The sequence below is a fragment of the Phocoena sinus genome, chromosome 15, assembly GCF_008692025.1.
Source record: "Phocoena sinus isolate mPhoSin1 chromosome 15, mPhoSin1.pri, whole genome shotgun sequence".
Taxonomy (NCBI): domain Eukaryota; kingdom Metazoa; phylum Chordata; class Mammalia; order Artiodactyla; family Phocoenidae; genus Phocoena; species Phocoena sinus.
Window position 1 is genome coordinate 15,383,154 of NC_045777.1, and position 22,360 is coordinate 15,405,513.

At 42.7% G+C, this 22,360-nt stretch overlaps 1 protein-coding gene, 1 long non-coding RNA gene and 1 pseudogene across 2 annotated transcripts; all 3 read right to left on the minus strand.

Moving 5' to 3' along the window:
* Positions 1-2,077: 2,077 nt before the first annotated feature.
* On the minus strand, positions 2,078-12,777 carry LOC116740297. Its single transcript, XR_004345855.1, has 4 exons — positions 12,269-12,777; positions 12,036-12,124; positions 4,640-4,707; positions 2,078-4,159 (listed from the first exon to the last, which is right to left on the minus strand). It is a non-coding gene; the product is annotated as an uncharacterized LOC116740297 (long non-coding RNA).
* A 679-nt stretch (positions 12,778-13,456) lies between these two features.
* PI3 (peptidase inhibitor 3) lies at positions 13,457-15,056 on the minus strand. The gene is made up of 3 exons (XM_032606672.1): positions 14,941-15,056; positions 13,798-14,100; positions 13,457-13,577 (listed from the first exon to the last, which is right to left on the minus strand). Exons 1-2 carry the CDS (start codon positions 15,020-15,022, stop codon positions 13,799-13,801), a joined length of 384 nt encoding a protein of 127 aa, XP_032462563.1. The 5' UTR covers positions 15,023-15,056; the 3' UTR covers positions 13,457-13,577; position 13,798.
* Positions 15,057-18,682: 3,626 nt separating this feature from the next.
* LOC116740721 lies at positions 18,683-19,710 on the minus strand (annotated as a pseudogene).
* Positions 19,711-22,360: the final 2,650 nt, after the last annotated feature.

Here is a 22,360-nt window from a genome sequence, read left to right on the forward strand (position 1 = left end):
AAAGCGCCTGAATTTGACCAGGAGATATCAGCTCTCTCACCCCTGAAAAAGGCACTGTAATGACCTCTGGGGCGTAACTTCTGAAAGTCCACAAGTCCTCAGTCTTCTTCAGGGAGTGGCAGGGCTGGCCTGACCCTTACTGATTCTTGCTTTATGCAGTGGATTCGGAAGCAATAGGAGGGAATTGTCTTTGCCAGAGTATTTATCAGGTCTGACAAACTCCCCCCTTCTCACTTTGTATCCAGGACAATTTAACCCCAACCCTCCCAACAGAGTTCAGAAATGCGTACATTTGAAGAGTTTACTTTGAACAAATTAACTTTTGGAACCCACCCAGGTACAAAGACAAGGCCAGATAGTAAGCTATTAGCAAAATAATATGGAGAATATCGTGCATTGGGCACTGCGTAAGTTTAAGTGGTCTAATGAATGTTTTCTACTTTAATGCCTGCCTTTATGTCTCCATTACTTGGTATAAACTTTGTTTGTTACTGAGGTCAAAAGTCTAACTTGAGGTCATTTTGGAATGTGAACCCCAAGCCAAATAACCCTTCTAACTCTTTCTGCACTCCTGTAAAAGTGTGTGTTGTTCCCACTTGCTTGGTGGCAAAGAGAGTATCTATCTTAAGCAATGGTGAGAAACAGACCTATGGATGCACGGGGAGCTGGTACCCGGCGGGAGGCAGAGAGAGGCTGAGGAAAAAGATGACTCCCTAGCATAGCAACTCTGTCCACCAACTTCTCACCTGCCTTGCTCTCTCTCTCTCTTTCTTTCCTTCTTTAAAGAAGATTTTATTAGAGATATTTGCTGCAATTTTAGGCATTTTACAATAAGAACAATAGATCTCATTCAATGGGTTTTCCACAGCACTGCACATGCCCTTTTAAAAAATTTAGAGTTGAGCTCCAAAGGAAAGTTCTTTTTTTATTGAGGTAAATTTGTTATATAGCAAACTTTTGGGCATTATATAAATTATAATTTGATATTTGTATACACCACAAAGGGATCACCAGCATAAGTCTAGTTACCATTCATCACTATACAATTGATCCCCTTCACCCATCTCACCCTCCCTGCAACCAGCTTCCCCTCTGGTAACCACTGATCTGTTCTCTCCATCTATGTGTTTGTTCTTGTTTTGTTTGTTTGTTCATTTGTTTTATTAGTTAGAGTCCACATATTAGTGAAATCATATGGTATTTGTCATTCTCCGTCTGATTTATTTCACTTAGCGTAATACACTCTAGTTCCATCCATGTTGTCACAAATGCAAGATTTCATTCTCCCACGTCCTTATCAAGGATTATATCTCCCCAGGAGATATAAGCTGCCAATATATCTCAAACTCCTCCGGCCCCCAGCTCTACGTTTCAGGACCTAAATTCCAGCTGAGTGTGGCCAAGAGATAGGGGGCTCCATTCTTCCACCCCAACCCCACTTGTAGGGTTTAGGCTCTACCCCACAGACTGAAGGTCAAGAATGCTGAGGCCACAGCAACCCTTGGAATGGCTCATTCGTCGGGTGGAGTTTTCATGCCAGGAAATGAATGTCTGTAAGACCAGAGGCTACTGCCTATGCACAGAACCCTGTCTGTAAAACAGGGGTGTCACCTCCAGAGAAGTGAACCACTATCTCCATCACAGCTCCATAGACATAGCTCAGAGATTTTGCCCAGGTTAAGAGGCAGTCTTCAACAACAGAAAGCTCTAAAGCTCTAAAGTTCTAAAGCTCTCCCCAAAGGAACCCACTTTTTTGGGAACAGAGTGGGAAAGTTCAAGCTGGAAGATACTCTTAAAAACAATGGAGAGGGGCTTCCCTGGTGGTGCAGTGGTTAAGGGTCCGCCTGCCAATGCAGGGGACATGGGTTTGAGCCCTGGTCCAGGAAGATCCACATGCCATGGAGCAACTAAGCCAGTGGCCACAACTACTGAGCCTGTGCTCTAGAGCCCACGAGCCACAGCTACTGAGCCCATGCGCCACAGCTATTGAAGCCCACGGGCCTAGAGCCCGTGCTCCGCAGCAAGAGAACCACCGCAATTCGAAGTTCACACACCGCAACGAAATGTAGCCCCCGCTCGTAACTAGAGAAAGCCTGCATGCAGCAACGGAGACCCAACACAACCAAAAATAAACAAATAAAATAAATAAACTTATTTAAAAAATTAAAAAAACAGTGGAGATTTTGGTGGTAAGCAATTAGAAGGAAGCTGCTGCTCCATGAGAGCAAAAAACTCAACTACAGGCTAACTAGTTTACCTTAAGTCAGATTTGAAGCAGTTGAGCTGTTCCCAATTAACCACAAGTTTTCTGGCTGCAATGCCCGTTCTGGGAACTTCAGCGAGCATCTCTTGATGATTTCACTAATATCATGCAGCCCCAGAAGTTCTCACCTTTCCCGTGATCCTTGTTCTCTCCTCACCATGACGTGCAGAGTGTGATGAGGCAGTAGGTGGTTTAGAGAATATTGGAGACCTGTTCCAGCCAATCCCCTTTCCTTTTAACAGCTGGTTAAACTACAGGGAATGCTTTAGACAGCTTTCATGTCTTGACTTCTAAGGTTCACACACCCTTCCTATAATGAGGGAGTATCAGACAAGGTCAGTCTTGGGAGTGGGGGGCCGAGGCCACATTCCCCATGGGAGCTGGAAAGTCCAGATGCCTGTTCCCGCTTCCCTCTTTTCAGCCACCACATAGGCAGGAGTTCTCGTTTTAAGAACCCGAGCACAAACGCCACCGTGGATGTGACGACTAGTGATTGTTAGAAGCAGACACAGAGAAAGGAAGAAGCGAGGATTTCTCCTGGCAGCCAATGGCTGCAGCATCTTAACTTCCAGGGAGAGAAGCGCGACGGATGCCCAAGGCTTTGGCAGTGTTGGCTGGACAAGATGTGACATCATCCTGACCGGAGGCAGCGGTGGGGCGCTCTAGCGTGATTCAGGAGGAAACAACTCTGGGACAAGTATTATTGAAGAATCAGTGCCTTAGTATCTAAAAACATTCAGCTGCAGACTAGGGAAGACCAAGGACCATCTAGTGTGGAAAAGCTGGGAAGATAACCTGGGATTAAAATAGGGGCAGAAAAATGATTCAGGTCCATTAAAAGTGACCTTGTGAAAGAAATTACTGCTCATAGAGAAACTGATAGAAGAGGTGTCTTGCTGTCTGGTCCGATAAGAGAAGGCACTTTCCCAGGGACATTTCCGTGGTGACTAGGGAGTGTGGCCTTCTGTTTCAGAGGTGGCAACATTTGTGCTGTTCTCCTTGTAACTGCCAATGTGAAAAGTCTCTGGAGTTTCATGGAGGGTATCTGACGTTTGTTGACTGCCCACTACATTTCGGTACCTCCCTTTTGAGTTCATATTTGACTCTTGATGGACATTCTGGCTTCCCATTGCAAAGGGTCACTTTCCTTCACTCTGATACCTCGGGCTGTGCGAAGATGCTTGGCAAATGTGATGCTCCCACCTGACACTTAGATCTCCACTGAGTGACCCGAGGCAGCAAGGACCAAGGGGCAGCCTTTCCCAGGGCAATGCGGTATCGTAATGCACAGCAGCGCCCAGCCAGGGGCATTGGTGGCTGCGGTGAGTGTCCAGGACCACATCACACAGTTGTTGAGCTGTTGTTGGCTGTGATCACGCTGCCTCGACACTCATTCTCACAATGCCCTGAGCCTGAATCCTGATAATTCCATGAGCCACGTTTTGCAGATTGCATCCTCAGGGGAGCAGGAGCTGAGACAGAGTTAGGAGCACAAGTTTCATGGCAAAGTAACACCTGTGAAAGGGAAGGAGCGGAAGCAGGACGAGGTACCAGGAACATCACTGTGCTGACCTGACCTCATCCCTGCCAGTCCACTGGGGAAGCTTTGGAGCAAGGATTTTCCATTAGAGAGGTCCTCCCTTAGGCAGAAAAGGAGAGACCCTTGAACCACAGCCTTACTCTGTCCCTGGCCAGAGGTCCCCTGGGTATCGTGTGGCCTCAGCTCAATTACCAGGTTGTGGCTGAGAAGCACTTGCTGTCTGTGATCAGCTAACACACTCCTCGAAGCTGGGTGGCGAGTTGCTTCCTGAAGGGGGTCTGAGCTGCACATCTCCTTCTGCTGCGGGGATTCACATCTCCGTACGCATTTGGGAACAGCTCTGGTGGGCTTTCTTCCTGCAGGAAACCATAGAGGATGAAGGTCAGTGGAACAAACTACAGCCCCAGCCCCTGTGATTGGCGCCAGGGCTGCAACTGCTCATCAACATCACCCCTCTTCTCGTCACCCCATTCTAGTCTCCTTGACCTCAGCTACCATCAACGCGACTCTCCGTGGCTTACCTGGTGGTGTGACCCAAACCCTCTTTCCTGAGCATCACCACACCCTTCTCAGGCCACAGTGGTGGCACTTGTCCTTTCACGGTCACACAGGGAAGGTACTACCAAGATACTGTGCTTTTCCTCTGTGCATCTTCACTGCTCTCTTCCAGTTCTGCCTGGCCTATCCTCTCTGAGATGTAAGCAGCTACTTAAAGGGTCTGTATTCTAAATATCATGAACTTTGTTTGCAGCCCCAATTAGTAAAACTGAAACACTGTTCACCATGAGCCTTGAAAATAACAGCTCGATTGTATTTTAGGAAAGATAGAAACTCACCCAAACAGCAAGCACGTGGGTGTCGCCCAGCTGCCTCATCCCTCTCGCAGACTCCTCGTCCTCAGGACCTTGGGACCAGGAGAGCAGCCAAAAGGGTGAGAAAAGAAGCCAGTCTGCAAAGTAGTCTCAGGATCATTTTTTTTCTCATACCATGGTGCTTTCCACCATTATACTTAATTATATTTATTTCTGCTTCCTTCCATTTTATATTTTCTTCCTTTTTAAATCTAGGTTAAGTATTAGCTCGTGGTTTCACTATTTTGTAATTTTTTTAAATAGGATTTTGATTTATTAATTAGATTTACTGTTTTCCTATTCTTGACTTTAGAAATTTAATGATTTTATCTTTATCATTATTTTCCTTTAGTTGTCCTTTGTTTTACTCTGTCCTTTTTTAGTTCTTTACGTTAAATTCCAGATTTTTCAATAGTTCATTTTTATTATTCATATATATAAATGTTATATATATGAAATCTTGCCATTTGTGACAACATGGATGAATCTTGAGGACACTATGCTAGGTGAAATAAGTCAGAGAAAGACAAATACTATATAAACTCCCACATTTATAGCAGCATTTGTCACAATAGCCAAGGAATGGAAACAACCTGAGTGCCTATAACAGGTGAATGGATAAAGAAGAAGTGGTATATGTAAATACATGTATACAATGGCATATTACTCAGCCACGAAAAAGAAGGAAAGCCTGCCATTTACAACAACATGGATAGACCCTGAACACATTATGCTAAGTGAGAAAAGTCAGACAGGGAAAGATGAGTATTGTATGATATCACTTATATATGGAATCTAAAAAAGCCAAACTCATATAAACAGAGCAAATTGGTGGTTACTAAGGTACAGGGGCGATAAGAGAGATGTTATTTAAGGGTAAAAACTTGTAAAGAGTAGTAAATAAGTCCTAAATATCTAACACACAGTAGAGTGAATATATACAAAAATATTGTATTATAATCATCAATGCTAAGAGACTAGAACGTAATTATTCCATCCACTAAAAAAATAAGATAATTATGTAACATGATGGAGGTACTAATTATCACTACAATGGCAATCATATTTCAATATATGTGTAACAAATTAACATGTGGCACACCTTAAATTTACACAGTGTTATATGTCAAATATATTTCAATTTTGCTAATCAAAACTATAGTAAAGTACCACCTCACACCAGTCAGAATGGCCAAGATTAAAAATTCTACAAATAATAAATGTTGGAGAGGGTGTGGAGAAAAGGGAACCCTCTTACACTGTTGGTGGGAATGTAAATTGGTACAGCCACCATGGAAAACAGTATGGAAGTTCCTCAAAAAACCATAAATGGAGTTGCTATATGATCCAGCAATCCCACTCCTGGCATGTACCCAGACGAAACTATAATTCAAAGATACGTGAACCCCTATGTTCATAGCAGCACTATTTACAATAACCAAGGCAATGGAAACAACCTAAATGTCCATTGACAGGTGAATGGATAAAAGAAGATGTGGTATATATATGTACAATGGAATATTACTCAGCCATAAAAAAGGATGAAATTTGCAGCAACATGGATGGAGATTATCATACTAAGTGAGCTAAGTCAGAAAGAGAAAGACAAATACCGTATGCTATCACTTGTATGTGGAATCTAAAATATGATACTAATTAACATATCTATGAAACAGAAACAGACTCACAGACATAGAGAACAGACTTGTGGTTGCCAAGGGGGAGGGCAGTGGGGGTGGAATGAATTGGGAGTTTGGGATTAGCAGATGCAAACTATTATATATAGGATGGATAAACAACAAGGTCTTATTGTATAGCACAGGGAACTATATTCAATATCCTGTGATAAACCATAATGGAAAAGAATATGAAAAAGAATATATATAGCTGAGTATAACTGAGTCACTTTGCTGTATAGCAGAAATTAACACAACATTATAAATCATCTATACTTCAATACGTTTTATTTTTATTTATTTTATTTTTATTTTTTTGCGGTACGGGGGCCTCTCACTATTGTGGCCCCTCCTGTTGTGGAGCACAGGCTCTAGACGCACAGGCCCAGCGGCCATGGCTCATGGGCCCAGCCGCTCCGCAGCATGTGGGATCCTCCCGGACCGGGGCACGAGCCTGTGTCCCCTGCATCGGCAGGCGGACTCTCAACCACTGCGTCAACAGGGAAACCCTAAGTTTTTAAATAAATAAAATAAATTTAAAAGGAAGAGCTGTGACAAAGCAATTAAACTTATCAAAACAGCTAAATAAAAAAGGCAACAAGTGCATGAAAAGGCAGTTCACAGAGGGGAAAAAAAAAATGTTAACACCTGAATCGATATGAAAGATGTACCATCTCATTGATCATAAAACACCAGTTCAAAAAGCGTTTTGTTTCCACTGCATTTTACTGAAACATATTTAGTTCGCTAAAAACTTTGGATAATTCTTTCTCTTCTCTGGGCTTCAGTTCTATCAACTGTAAAATGAGGGAGCTGGAGAGATTGTCGCCAAGGGCTCCATCAGTCCCTTCCACAATGAAAGAGGCTGAAAGATTCTATCAGAGCCATTTTTCTGAATATTGTGAGATAAAAGTAGAAAACAAAAAAAAAAAAAAAAGTAGAAAACACAGGGAGTTGAGACCATTGAAAAGGAAGAATAAGTGGGTGAAGACCCCATTGAGAATAACAACTGCCTTGACATTGAGAATAACTGCCTTGACATTGAGAATAACTGCCTTGACACTGAGAAGAGCTGACTTGATGGATTTGTAGAGGATCATCTCGGCCAAATTGCTTCCATATGAACCAACTTCCCCATTAACTGTACTTTTCCATCAACGTATTTCCTTGTACTGTTCCATCACTCAAGAATATCGATCTCATCTTAGGGACCACCCTTCAAGATCCAAATCGTGTGAAACCATCAACGTGACCTTATTAAGAAGCTAGCTCTACATCTTGGTTTTGGACACAGCATGGCCGGGGGGAGCACTCTGTGACTTTGGGAAGCCCTTCATCATCCTCTCTGGGCCTCAGGTTTTTCATGTTCAATGTAAAGAAGCGGTTCATGATAATCTCGGAGTGTACTGTCTGTTCTAACTAGATGGAAGGCTGTGTGATCAAGGAATTGCCAAGAGCTGATAACCAGTGGGTGCATGTTTTTGCCTCCGAGGACTGGCACCCCTGAGAAGGATGACACATATGCCCAGTGGGAAGAGAGTGTCGTGTCCTTGCTCCTGTTCTAGATAGGGCATAAGAAGTACTTAGAGTTCTCTGTAAACTTTGCAGTGACTGCTCAGTTGTTCTGCCCCCGGGACTGAGCATGAAACCTCAGAGACGGGCAGAGGGCTCCCAGCCTCAGGGGGGCGCTCAAGTTTGGCGGATGCTGGATCCAGTGGGTGGAAGTAGGGAGCAGGAATATGAATCCTTCCACTGGCACTGAACGTTTGATGTCTGTTCTTCTCACCAAGCCACTGTGAGTAGCTCAAAGGGCTTTTTGTGTGTGTGTGACCTTAATAGTGCCTGGAAGTAACAAATCAACTTTCTTACCCTCCCCCTGACTTCCTCCCCAGAGTTACTCACATGGTCAGATATGCCTGTATTAGGTTCTAGGTCGTTTGTGGAGTTTTAATGCAGAGTTCGAAAACCTCCATGTGCTCTGGCCTTCTCTTTTACAGATGGTGTCAGTGAGGTTCAGAGAGTGTGTGGAACTTTTCTGAGTCTAAGTGGACCAGAACAGAGGTCTGGGTGACAACACAGTACTGCCTGCTTCTGAAATCTGGAAGGGAATCAGAGAACAGGGGGTACCTGGACGGAATGTGAGGCTGGATGTCTGAATGGGGATGAAAAGACTCTCTTCCCTGCCCAGGTACAGGCTCCCAGATGAGCAGAACCTGGCCCAAATGAGGACATGGGACCAATGGATACCTGGTCCAAAGTCATGTCTCCCCAAATGGGCCCCTTATCATGCCATGAACCCCTTATTTCTTTGAATTAATAACTCCCCTTGACACTATAAATGATTAAAAATACTAGTGGGCTCCAGTTGCCAGGAGACAAATGTTTAGGCATCAGCTGGAATCAGAGAAATTTACATTTGTAACAGTTTAATCAAAATAGCCAGTTCCATGGGAAGGTAGAATGAACACTGGTCTAGGAAACGGGGAACCAGATCTTGGTGGCCCTGATTTGCTGACTGAAATTGTGAAAGGCATTTCTTCCTAAATTCCTCCCCATAAAATTGATATAAAACAATGATGAAAAATCTGAAAGTGAAATTAAGAAAACACTCCCATTTACCACTGCAACAAAAAGAGTAAAATATCTAGGAATAAACCTACCTAAGCAGACAAAAGACCTGCATGCAGAAAATTATAAGACACTGATGAAAGAAATTAAAGATGATACAAATTGATGGAGAGATATATCATGTTCTTGGATTGGAAGAATCAACATTGTGAAAATGACTCTACTACCCAAAGCAACCTACAGATGCAGTGCAATCACTATCAAACTACCACTGGCATTTTTCACAGAACTAGAACAAAAAGTTTCACAATTTGTATGGAAACACAAAAGACCCCGAATAGCCAAAGCAATCTTGAGAAAGAAAAACGGAGCTGGAGGAATCAGGCTCCCTGACTTCAGACTATACTACAAAGCTACAGTAATCAAGACAGTATGGTACTGGCACAAAAACAGAAATATAGATCAATGGAACAGGATAGAAAGCCCAGAGATAAACCCATGCACATATGGTCACTTTATCTTTGATAAAGGAGGCAAGAATATACAGTGGAGAAAAGACAGTCTCTTCAATAAGTGGTGCTGGGAAAACTGGACAGCTACATGTAAAAGAATGAAATTAGAATATTCCCTAACACCATACACAAAAATAAACTCAAAATGGATTGAAGACCTAAATGTAACGCCAGACACCATCAAACTCTTAGAGGAAAATGTAGGCAGAACACTCCATGACATAAATCACAGCAAGATCCTTTTTGACCCACCTCCTAGAGAAATGGAAATAAAAACAAAAATAAACAAATGGGACCTTATGAAACTTAAAAGCTTTTGCACAGCAAAGGAAACCATAAACAAGACCAAAAGACATCCCTCAGAATGGGAGAAAACATTTGCAAATGAAGCAACTGACAAAGGATTAATCTCCAAAACATACAAGCAACTCATGCAGCTCAATATCAAAAAGACAAACAGCCCAATCCAAAAATGGGCAGAAGACCTAAATAGACATTTCTCCAAAGAAGATATACAGATTGGCCAACAAACACATGAAGAATGTTCAACATCATTAATCATAGAGAAATGCAAATCAAAACTACAATGATATGTCATCTCACACCAGTCAGAATGACCATTATCAAAAAATCTACAAACAATAAATGCTGGAGAGGGTGTGGAGAAAAAGGAACCATCTTGAACTGTTGGTGGGAATGTAAATTGATACAGCCACTATGGAGAATAGTATGGAGGTTCCTTAAAAAACTAAAAATAGAACTACCATACGACCCAGCAATCCCACTACTGGGCATATACCCTGAGAAAACCATAATTCAAAAAGAGTCATGTACCAAAATGTCCATTGCAGCTCTATTTACAATAGCCAGGACATGGAAGCCACCTAAGTGTCCATCGACAGATGAACGGATAAAGAAGATGTGGCACATATATACAATGGAATATTACTCAGCCATAAAAAGGAGCGAAACTGAGTTATTTGTAGTGAGGTGGATGGACCTAGAGACTGTCATACAGAGTGAAGTAAGTCAGAAAGAGAAAAACAAATACCATATGCTAACACATATATATGGAATCTAAAAAAAAGAAAAAAGAAAAATAATGGTCAGAAGAACATAGGGGCAAGACAGGAATAAAGATGCAGACCTGCTAGAGAATGGACTTGAGGATACGGGGAGGGGGAAGGGTAAGCTGGGACAAAGTGAGAGAGTGGCATGGACATATATACACTACCAAACGTAAAATAGCTAGTGGGAAGCAGCCGCATAGCACAGGGAGATCAGCTTGGTGCTTTGTGACCACCTAGAGGAGTGGGATAGGAGGGTGGAGGGGAGGGAGTTGCAAGAGGGAAGAGATATGGGGATATATGTATATGTATAACTGATTCACCTTGTTATAAAGCAGAAACTAACACACCATTGTAAAGCAATTATACCCCAATAAAGATGTTAAAAAAAAAGGATGGGGGGGAAAGTACATCTACCCACAGACTTTTCTTTGTCCCTAACCCCTTGCTTGGATTGTTTTGTAAATCCGGTGCCAAAATCACCAAGGGAGGGTGTGCAGGGACAAAAGTATTTTATCCTTGAAAGTTGCTATGAAAGTAGAGCTTTAATATTTTCATCATAACAACAGCAAAAACAAAATGGTAATTACATGACGTGAAGGATTTAACTATTCTTATTGTGGTAAACATTTTGCAGGGTATACATGTATCAAATCACCACATTGTACACCTCAAACATTCATGTTATATGTCAATTTTTATCTCATTAAAGGCGGGGGGAGGGGGGCTTCCCTTGTGGTGCCGTGGTTAAGAATCCGGCTGCCAATGCAGGGGACACGCGTTCAAGCCCTGGTCTAGGAAGATCCCACATGCCACGGAGCAACTAAGCCCGTGCGCCACAACTACTGAGCCTGTGCTCTAGACCCTGCGAGCCACAACTACTGAAGTCCGCACGCCACCACTACTGAGCCAAGCACAGCAACTACTGAAGCCCACACGCCTAGAGCCCATGCTCTGCAACAAGAGAAGCCACCACAATGAGAAGCCCATGCACCGCAACGAAGAGCAGCCCCCGTTCGCCACAACTACAGGGAGGCTGTGCACAGCAAGGAAGACCCAACGCAGCCCAAAATAAATAAATAAATAAATTTATTTTAAATAATAATAAATAAATAAAGCTGGGGGAAAAGAGACAAAATCGAAGGGGTAAATACTGCTATCTTCACCATACAGAATCTCCACATTCGGGAACATGTTAATTATTTATTCAAGACTTTTTTATGTGCTACATGAACACTTGTTTACATTTCTTTTTTAAAGTTCTGCCTGTCTCTCATTAAGTTTATTTGTTGAGCGGTTTAATTGTGTTGATATTATAAGTGGGAATTTTTTTCCATTCCATTTTCTGATTATTGCTAGTTTATAATAAAAATAGGATTTATGGGAATTCCCTGGCAGTCCAGTGGTTAGGACTCAGCGCTTTCACTGCCGTGGGCTGGGGTTCAATCCCTGGTTGGGGAGCTAAGATCTTATAAACCACATGGTGCAGCCAAAAAAATTAAAAATAAAAATAGGATTTAGCTTAATTTTTAAATAGGATTTATCATCACATACTCACTGTGTGTCTTTGGGTGATTAAGTGAAGCTTTCATGGCTTCAAACTCTTAACAAAATTAAAGATGTGTGTACTACCCATCTGAGAGAGCTCTAATGAAAAATAAATAAGACAATACAGATAACATATTTAGTACAGGATCTGGAACAGAGAAAACAGTAAAACACAGAAACTGTCCTTACCACCAATGGTGTATTACGTGTTTGTCAGGCCAGAAGTTTAGCCACTGCTCTCACCTGTGCTCCAAGATGCGCAGTCCAGTCCATCCCCTGGAGAATGAGAGGAAAACCCTGGCTTGTAGGCCTCTGGGAGGGACCAAGGGGCAGCGGGCTCTCTGTTCTCTCACCCCCGACAAAGCCTCTGCTCCCCACCTCCCCTCTAGCAGGAGCCCAACACACACACAGAAAGAAGAGGTGTTTCAGGGCCATAATGTCAGGGCTGAACTGACATTCGTTATTATATTTCCAGAATAATTTCATTCAACCCCCCTCAGAATGAGTAGACAACTGAGGCTCGGAGATTTGTCTGAGGTCATCCAACAATTGGGGAGGAGGCTGGGGCTAGAACTCAGGTCTCCTGACGCCCAAGCCTGTGCTCTGCCCACTTCAGCCCAAATGCTCCTCCCCCTGTGGCTTTGACCTTCCCTGAGAACTTCATTGCCCAAGGACAGTGGGGCAGGTGAGCCAACAGCAGAGCCACGAGGTCATCCAAGTTTGCCCAACATACACCCTTCTGCTGTCTTCACTCCTCGAGTCTGCTCTACCCCAACTTGTACATCTCCAGAGGACATTATTCAGCAATCACAAGAAAGGATCAGGGACTCAGTGTGTCTCACATCCTCATTCACATCTTAAAATAGAAAGCTGGGAGAGGATATTGCTTCACCCAAAGGAATTATGTGTTATTGGAGGCATCTCAGGCATGAATAGGAGAGATGCTTCATGAGCAGGGATTTCCCAGCATGTGTTTCTATGTCTTCTTGGGAGGACATATCCCTGGGAAACATGAAAGGAAAAGGAGGGAGCTATAGATTTAGCCACAAGGGTTGGCTAGTCACACTGACAGGGTTGATCACAGCCAGGTCAGAAGTAGGGGTCAATTGGGAAGGTTTTGGGTTTTATTTCCCCGGTCCAAGGCCAAAGGCAAAATGTCTAGGTTTCCATTTCCTGGTGAAATAGAGGCTGCAGTTCTTGGGTTGATTATTGGATTTCTACAGTGAACCCTAGGAATGGGCCTTTCGTTCCTGCCCCCGCTCTCCTTCACACATCAGTAACATCTACCGTGGGTCCCTCTCCACTCGCCACTGGGGACTGGAAGTCCCAACTCCACACCCATCTCCCCAGAGCTTCCAAGGGCCCAGAAGTCATAGGAGCCAGAAACAAATGGAGTAGAAAGTGGTCTTTTATTGGAAAGTCCATGAGAGAGGCATCCCAGGTTTGGGCACCCGGATGAAAGGAAGAATGGGCAGTGCAGGAGAGGGTAGTGTACAGGCACCAGGATCTGCATCCCTGGGGACTTCACAGGCGCAGCAAGAACAGATTCCACCTGGTAGGAGAAAAGAGAATCAGAGATGTGATTCAGCAGGTCGAAGACTCAGAGGCAGTGGGAGGCAGGACCAAGTCCACTTGTCATCCCTCTCAGGACGAGACCCCTCGGTCTCTCCATCACCTCCCCATGTCCTCTCCCCCACCAACCTAGGATCACTCTCCACCTCTCAGCCTTTCTGTGCCTTCACAGGTCACCTCTTCCTTCACCCAGTTCTCACCTCACCGGGGTTTCACACAGGCATTCCCGCAATAGCTCACACAGCACTTCTTGGCCCCCAGGCATTGAGCATCTCTGAAACATTTGTTAGGGGGATTTAACATGGGGCACTGGAACAGAGTCCTAGGGCAGAAGCCAGGCTTAGTGTTCCATGGTAATCTGACTGGACCTTCTTGATCTTTGACTGGATCTTGACCTTTGACTGGATCTTGGCCTTTGACTGGATCTTGGCTTTTGACTGGATCTTGTCCTTTGACTGGATCTTGTCCTTGGATCAGAACATTGCCTTTCGTAGTGCCTTGACCTTTAGGACAAAAAAGAAATATCCCCACATTTAGAACAGTGTATCTGCTTTAACTATCTAGTCTTTCCTCCAGGTCCAGCCACTGTTCACTGCAGTGTCCCTCAAAATGTGACTTGAGATAGGGGAGGGTCACCAGGGCTAGCTGGGGTCTGTGCTCTTGGAAGGCTGGGACCGGGGTTCCTCGGGTGTCCATTTCTTCCCCTCACCCTCCATTCTGGGTCCTAGGGTCCTCACGAGGATATGCCAGACTGAAGTGTCTTTCAGAGGTGTCACTTTGGCATCTCTGAGGAAACTTAATGGAAGGGAAAGGAGCCGTGAGACACTTACCAGGAGACCTGAGCTCCATCCTGGCTCTGGTGATTGTCTTGACAAATCCTCACCCCTCCCTACATCTCAATGTCCTCCTTTGGAAAATAGGGGTCTTCAAACTACATGATTTTTGAGGCCCTGTTTGTTCTTAACCTTCTCTTAGAGGACTGATGACAGATGATTCTACGGGGCAGACAGGCAGGGGACAGACCCCACACCAAGGGACCAGATTCCTGGGACCCCTCACTTCACTGAACATTCTGTCCAAGTGTCAACACTTGAGGCCAAGGTCATGTAACAACACTCCTTCCACAAACAGCCCTGATATCTCAGTCCTGGGGTGGAAAGCGTGTAGAGCCTAGTAGGCAACTTCCTACTTCTCTGGATACGCTGGAAACCTACTGTCCAGGCTGAAGAGTGGGCTCTAGCCCTGCCTGCTGCTCTGGAAGTACCCCCTGTCAGTACCCAGGCTGCCTCCAACATCCTCTCCTCAACCCAACCCAGCCCCACCCAGGCCACTTCCCTATTCACCTCTTGCGACAGCTGCCTGTGCCACCAGCGTCCCAAGGACAAGAAGTACCACCACCAGGATAAAGACGTTTCTGGACTTCATGTTGTCAAGAAGGTGAATGGCTAAGAGCTGAGGCCAAACCTAGTTTTATGCAGCTCCAGCTTGGCTGGGTGCCAAGGGTGGGTCTGTGGTTTCACAAGGGACAAGGGGTGCATTTTCTTAGTTCTACCAGGAAATATCCACCTCCATCCTGGGAAGTACCTTGGGCCCTTCCCCAAGGATTATTTACAGGGAGAAATGGCAGTTACTGTTGCATCATCTCTGATAGCCCCAATAGCTACCTCACTTTCTCACAAAGAAGCAGGGCTGGCTGGCCCTTGGGCACCATTACAGCCAAATTCTTCATACTTAGAATAGAAAGAATATGGAGCCCAAAGAAGAGAAAGGAATCACCCATGGTCATTTAACAAGTCAGTGGTAGGTCTGGTGTTCAGTTTTCATAGCCAAGGTGTTCCCCAGTTACTCCCTGTTCCTGCAAGACCCACCCAGACCTACCCTAACAGTTTACCCCTCCCAGCATCAAGCTGGGCTTTTCTTTCATTCTCCCCTAACCCCAAGAAAAACTCTCAAAGGCATGTTTGCCTTGGACGTCTAGTGACCAATCACTACACTTTTCCATTTCACAGGTAGTCTCTGAAATGCCCCAAGAAAGTAACAGGGAAGGTGGAATCTGACGTCTGGAATGGCATGATGCCCTTGAAATCACAGTCAGAAGAGAGAAAACACCCATAAAATAAAAGGAAGAAAATATAAATCATCTATAAGGTGGACATCTACAGTGCATACATCCAGCATGGCTTCCTCCTTCTTAGAACAGCACGCCGTTTCTTCTGAAGAACTCTTGTTTCTTTGTACCGTCAACTTAGGAATCTAATGGGGACTGCTGATCATGAAAGCCTGACCCCCAGTCCCAGCAGGGTGCGTGTGTGTGTGTGTGTGTGTGTGTGTGTGTGTGTCTCAGGTCTACTGACGTCCTTTATTTGAATAGACACTAAGGGGAAGGGGGAAGTCCCTCCTTTTGGTAAAGGTGGTAGAGATGAGCCTGGGAACTCCAGAAGCTATGGTTCCAGTCTGGGAGTAGGTTAACTGTGCAAGAAAAAGGAAACTAATTCACTTAGAAAATCAGAGAAATGATGGTGAGAGAGGAATCGGAAGGCACAAGCCAGCCCTTCATTCCCCTTTATCTTGAGAGCAGCTCTTCCCTCACCCTTCCCCTAGTTCAGTTATGACCCAATAAATTGGCTTTCTGCCTAAGCTAGTCTGAGAAGGTATTCTGTCATTGCTACCATAGTTCAGAGTAATAAAAATGAATACCCAGGAGTTGGGTGTTGTCAGGGACAGAACCTGAAGTGTGGAAATGACAGTTGAGTTCTGGGTGAGACAGGGATTGAAGCAAACTAATTATTTTATAGTAAACCAGTTGTTTAAATCTTCACCTTTGTCTCTTTGGACTCGGACCACATGCCCACCAATGCTGAAACACTAAGGAGATCTAAACAAATGTCAGAACGTTAGAGTCTGCAGGTTACTTTTAAAAAAAAATTTTTAAAAAGCTCACTGCAAAGTAAGTTATACAAACAAAAGAATTGTGTAGAACATACCTATATTCTTTAAAGAATTAAAGCATTACAATGGAAGCCTGTACTCACGTGCCAGGTGAAAAAGGAGACTATTTACTCTACAGCCTATTACCCTATTAGCCTTTACTCCTATCCAATTTCTTCCCTCTCCATCCTCCACAGAGGTAACATTTTCCTGGATTTTCTAATTTTCTGTTAATTCAAGCATCTTGTTCATTTCTAATCGGGTGGTCCATCTTTTTCTTGTTGAGCTGTAGAGAAAAGAAACTCTCACACATTACTAGTGAGAGTATATATTCATGCAACATATTTGAAAGTAAATTTGGATCAGCTAGTAAAATTGAACATGAGCAAAATCTTTTAGATTTTTATCAATCTGATGGGTGAGAAGCGATACATTGCTGAAGTTTTTAGTTAGCATTTCTCTATCATGAATTATTTCAAGCATTTCTTCATATTTTCAAAGCCACTTATATTTCTTTACCTGAAAACTTCATTTCTTTTGCTCATTTTCCTATATAGTCATTAACCTTTTTCTTCTTAATTTCTAAGCACTCTTTATCTATTATAGAGAAAGGTCCTTTGTCTGTGATACGGTTTATAAATAATTTTTTTTTTTTGCGATACGCGGGCCCCTCACTGTTGTGGCCTCTCCCGTTGCAGAGCACAGGCTCTGGACGCGCAGGCCCAGCGGCCATGGCTCACGGGCCCACCAGCTCCGTGGCATGTGGCATCTTCCCAGACTGGGGCACGAACCCGGGTCCCCTGCATCGGCAGGCGGACTCTCAAACACTGCGCCACCAGGGAAGCCCTAAAATTTTTTTTTTAAACACTGAAGTCTTTTATTCTGTTTCCCTCAGACCCTAAGAGAGTCCATTTCATTTGTTACCCACTAGATGAAGTCTATTAGCAAACTGCATGCATATTTACATCAGTCAAGAAGTTTGAGCAGATACTTCCAACAAGGCATGTAATATGTGGATTAGATATTTTGAGTATTGAAAGAATTAAAGAATCAGTCAGCTACTGGAGGTAATTTGTGCGGATTCTTAAGTATTTCTATACAACTTTGCTTCTAACAGAAAAGGGAAAACCCTGACTCAGGGTTTGGCTTCTTATTGCACAGAAAGATTTGAGGACCAAGTTTCGGATGTGGTGGGGTCACTCATCCTCATATCTAGTGAGTTCCATATATGAAAAGGCTTTCCTTTTGTTTTACAAGTAACTCCTTATTGTAGGCTAGCCTTTCACCATTGAGAAATTAGAGTTTAGGTCTTAATCTAAGCAACACTGAGGTTAATTGCATCACCTCCATCCTCAGGGGTCTGGCACCCAGGGAAGCCAAGGGTGAGAACAGGGTGAGCCCAGGACACACATGTTAGCAGAGACAGCGCAGCATGCTGAGGTGTGCATCCAACACCCTAAGTGTGCTTTAGTTACCAGAATATTTGACACACCCACAAATTAAGTAGCAAAACATTTTAATCCACTAATTCTAAAAATAACAGAGACATTTTATATCCGGTGCCACCTCTTCAAAAGTCTACTATAGATTAGACAGTCAGGCTGCAAGTTACAAAGCCAGACATTAAAGCTGAAGATGCAGTTTGGGACAAGACCATCATGGGGAGATTTTCCTCCTCTTATGCTCATAAACATAAGTTGTCAGCTTAAAAAAATCCTCAGACATAAAAAGAAAGCTTTCTCTTTCTATAACCTCTTTATTTTAAACCTGTCTGTAATGTTTGAAGGCAAAACAGATAATCAGAAAACCAACCTCCCAAGCAAGTACAAAGATCTGAGCTGGACTCCTGGGACTAAAGACTGGTTTAGTTCTATTTCTACCAACACTGTGATGTGAGGTACCATGGTTCTTGTTTTCGTTACAAGAGGTGTTAGGAATGAATGCCCACACACAATTAATAATAGTTTATCTAACACATAACCCTGCAGCACGGTACCAACAACAGGAGTATTTTAAAGCCGGGTGGAGAAGAAAGTAGACATTAATACAAGTTAAGGTTTCCTTTGTTTCTTCCCCTCTTTTTACAAGGAGAATTCAGCTCAGAAACAAACTCCAGAATGCCAGTACTGTCCCTTGGCCCACTAGGCCCAGAGAGCCTCAGCCTTTAGTGATGTATCCTTCTCGGATGAGGAAATCATAGATTTCCCATGTTTTGTTCACGTCTATCTTGATGAGTGCTCTTGTCTGTGCCAGTCTCAAGCCTCCTTGCTTGTTACATTCGTTCAGTACAGCAGATTTGTATTCTAAATAGGCTCCTGGGAACAACCTCACCATCTGACAGAGCTCCTTTTCTTTTTCATTCAACTTCTTTGTGCCAGGGAGGCCAGTGAGGTTCAAGGGTGGTGCACTTCGTCTACCTGAATTCGAAGCCATTGGTACGGAAGGACTCAGGCCAGAATCAACGTCAGCCTGCCGGCGGAGCCACTGCTGGCAGGCGCTACGGTCCTGGATGTACTGGAGAACCTCTGGGAGCATAGGGCGTTTGAGACGTTCCTCTTCTGGAGTCTTTCTGAGGTGATCCTAGGTTCTGGCACTACAAAAATTGGTAATGCCTGCTGTCCTGTATTTCTGGAGCCTCTTGATTTCCCTTCGGAGTTCAAATTCCAATGCATGGCTTTCAATGAACTTGTCATGCTCCACTGGCACCACTATCCTTGCAAATCGCCTCATTGTTTCAGAAAGGTCTTGGACTAGCTTGGGATACCGCCGTTCCATTAACTGAAATTTTCTAAGGTTGATTGATCCATGGTCTCTTATAATTTTTTTTCTCCTTTGTCTCTCCTTTAACCTAGAATGATAGATATCTACAACAGCCATCTTCAGAGTGTGTAAAATGTCCAAGTCATCTTCAACAAAATCAATGTCTCTCAAGTCCTCTTCTGAATAATTGTCAAATTCCTCACTGAAATCTGCTTGAGTTGGCATGTACCCTGCCATGTCCCGAGAAAGCGAGGAGTCAAAGGTAGGTCGGGGAGGGTCATCTGTAGAGTGAAATGGAATGGCTGTGTCAGCAGTTTTTGCCTCCTCTGCTTGCTTCAGGTTCAGCAGGGTAGATGCAAACAGATGGTTACTGATGAAATGCTTCACTCCTCCTTGGTCTTGGTGCACATTTGATTGGCTACATCCTGTCAATTTCCAAAGCCGCAGTCCATCACAGCTTCTAAAGGGCCATTTCTTCTTGAGCAGTCCAGCTGGGGTCAAGAACAGGAAAATCTGAGGTCATTATTTCATAAGTATGATCACTTTGATGTTTCTTGTACTCAAATCCTCGAGTGAAACATGCTAAAGGAACTCAAATGGTCCATTTCCCAGTTGGCAAAGACTGTTGCTTTGATCTTCCTCAATGTAGGACTCTTTCAAGGAGATTTCAGAACTGGCCAACACATACACCAAAACTGACCACCACTCCCGTCACCGCGTCCCCCTCCTCTGCCTAAATAAAAAGTTTAACTCATTCTTAGACCTGCACAAAACAGCTCAGGGTGGCACGCTTTCCTCCTCTTATCTAGATATTGCCTCCTGTTGTTTGGTTACTTCTGCTCTGGACTTCTGCATTTCTGCTTCATGATATCCTTAAACTGGTGAAATTGGTTCATTATTTTCTTTCAATTCATGTGCCAAAAAAAAAATCTAAATGATCATAGAAAAAAAAACTTTCTAAATTGAAACAGACACCAGAAAAAGTAGAAAATCTGAAGAATATTGTAACTATTCTAGAGATGGAATCAACAGTCAACAATTATTTGACCAAAAAAAAGCATTAGGATCAGATTTCTTCATAAGAAAAGGCAATCAAGGAACAACTAATTCTAATATGCTATAAATGAAAATAAGATACAATTTCCAGCACGTTTTATGAAGTAAACATAATCTTGATACCAGAACTTAATAAGAATTTGTGTCAATTATATCTCAATAAAGCTGTTAAAAAATAAAATTCTCAACAAGGATACTGTGAAAAAGGAAGATTCTAAGCCAGTCTCACTCATAGAACATAGATTCATGAACACAAAAATCCTAAGTAAGTCACTTACCACCTGAAGGCAGTAATATGCAAAAAGGACAATTTTTTGTGCCGAATTTTAATTTATCTGAGCTATCAAAGGTAGTTTAATGCTAGAAACTCAATTAATGTAATTCACCACACTATCAGATTAAAGAAAAAATATAAGCTTAGATACCGAGCAGCATGCAATAAAATTCAAGATGCAGTTGCAATATAAAAATAGCAAATTAGGAATGAAGAATAATTTTTTAAAGTGATAAAAAAACTACCCCATAGCAAACATCATACACAAATGTGAAAGGTTTTAACCTCTCCCTATAAAATCAGGAACTATTCCCAATTCTGTTCAATATTATTCTGGATAACTTATTCTATAACATCAGGCAAGTAGAAGAAATAAAAGGTGCAAGTAAGTATTGGAAAGGAAAAACAAAACTGTCATTATTCAAAGATGATGCAACTGTGTTCAAAAATTCCAGACAGGGCTTCCCTGGTGGCGCAGTGGTTGAGAATCTGCCTGCTAATGCAGGGGACACAGGTTCGAGCCCTGGTCTGGGAGGATCCCACATGCCACGGAGCAACTAGGCCCGTGAGCCACAACTACTGAGCCTGCGCGTCTGGAGCCTGTGCTCCGCCACAAGAGAGGCCATGATAGTGAGAGGCCTCCGCACCGCGATGAAGAGTGGCCCCCGCTTGCCACAACTAGAGAAAGCCCTCGCACAGAAATGAAGACCCAACACAGCAAAAATAAATAAATTAATAAACTCCTACCCCCAACATCTAAAAAAAAAAAAAAAAAAAAAAAAAATTCCAGACAAATCTACAGATATATTGTTAGAATCAATGAGAGTTTATCATGACAGACACATACAAAGGAACTATACAAAAATCAATGGTACTCTATACATCAACAATATAAATCGGTAAATGAAATTTTAATGATATATATAATTATATAAAATATGAAGAGCTTATGAATAAATGTAATAAAGTTTGTGCAGAACCACTACAGAGAAAATTAGAAAACTCTAGTGAGAGACATTTTTGAACACCCCCAAATCAGAAAGGTATACCATGTTCATGGATTGGAAGACTGAATATGATAAGGATGCCAATTCTCTTCAAACTGATTTTTAGTCTCAATGCTATCAAACCCCCAGAAAGGTTTTTGTAAAAGTAAACCAAAAAAAAAAAAAGGCAATATAATTCTAAAATGCATACAAAAAGTGCAAAAGACAAGATAGCCAAGATACTCTTGAAGAAGAATAATTTAATAAGACTTGATATAGGAAATATCAAGGTTTATTTTAAAGCTCTAATAATTATGATAAAGTGGTATTAAAACAATGATAGATATGTAAATGAAACAGAATAGAGAGTCCCAAAACAGCTGATTGCACATAATGAGAGTATGTTTTTAACTTGGCTGTAGTAAACAAATATCACTTTGGTTATATTAAGAAGGCTGCACATCATAATATTAATATACATTCCCTGAGTGGTTGATAGGAGAATACAGGTTAAAAAGGTAGGATAGAAGGAAGGAGAAGGCAATAAAAACAAACAAATAAATAAATATTGCTTTACCAAAGAACTCATCAAGTCTGATGTGATCCTATTACATTTATAAATATAAATGTCCATGAACTCTTACCAACAGAAAAAAAAGTAGGAGAGTAATATATGTGTTTTGATAATATTTCAGTCGAATATAGAACTCCTGACAATATTTATGTATGAAAAAGGAAAAGGGTTTGAAGGAATACACG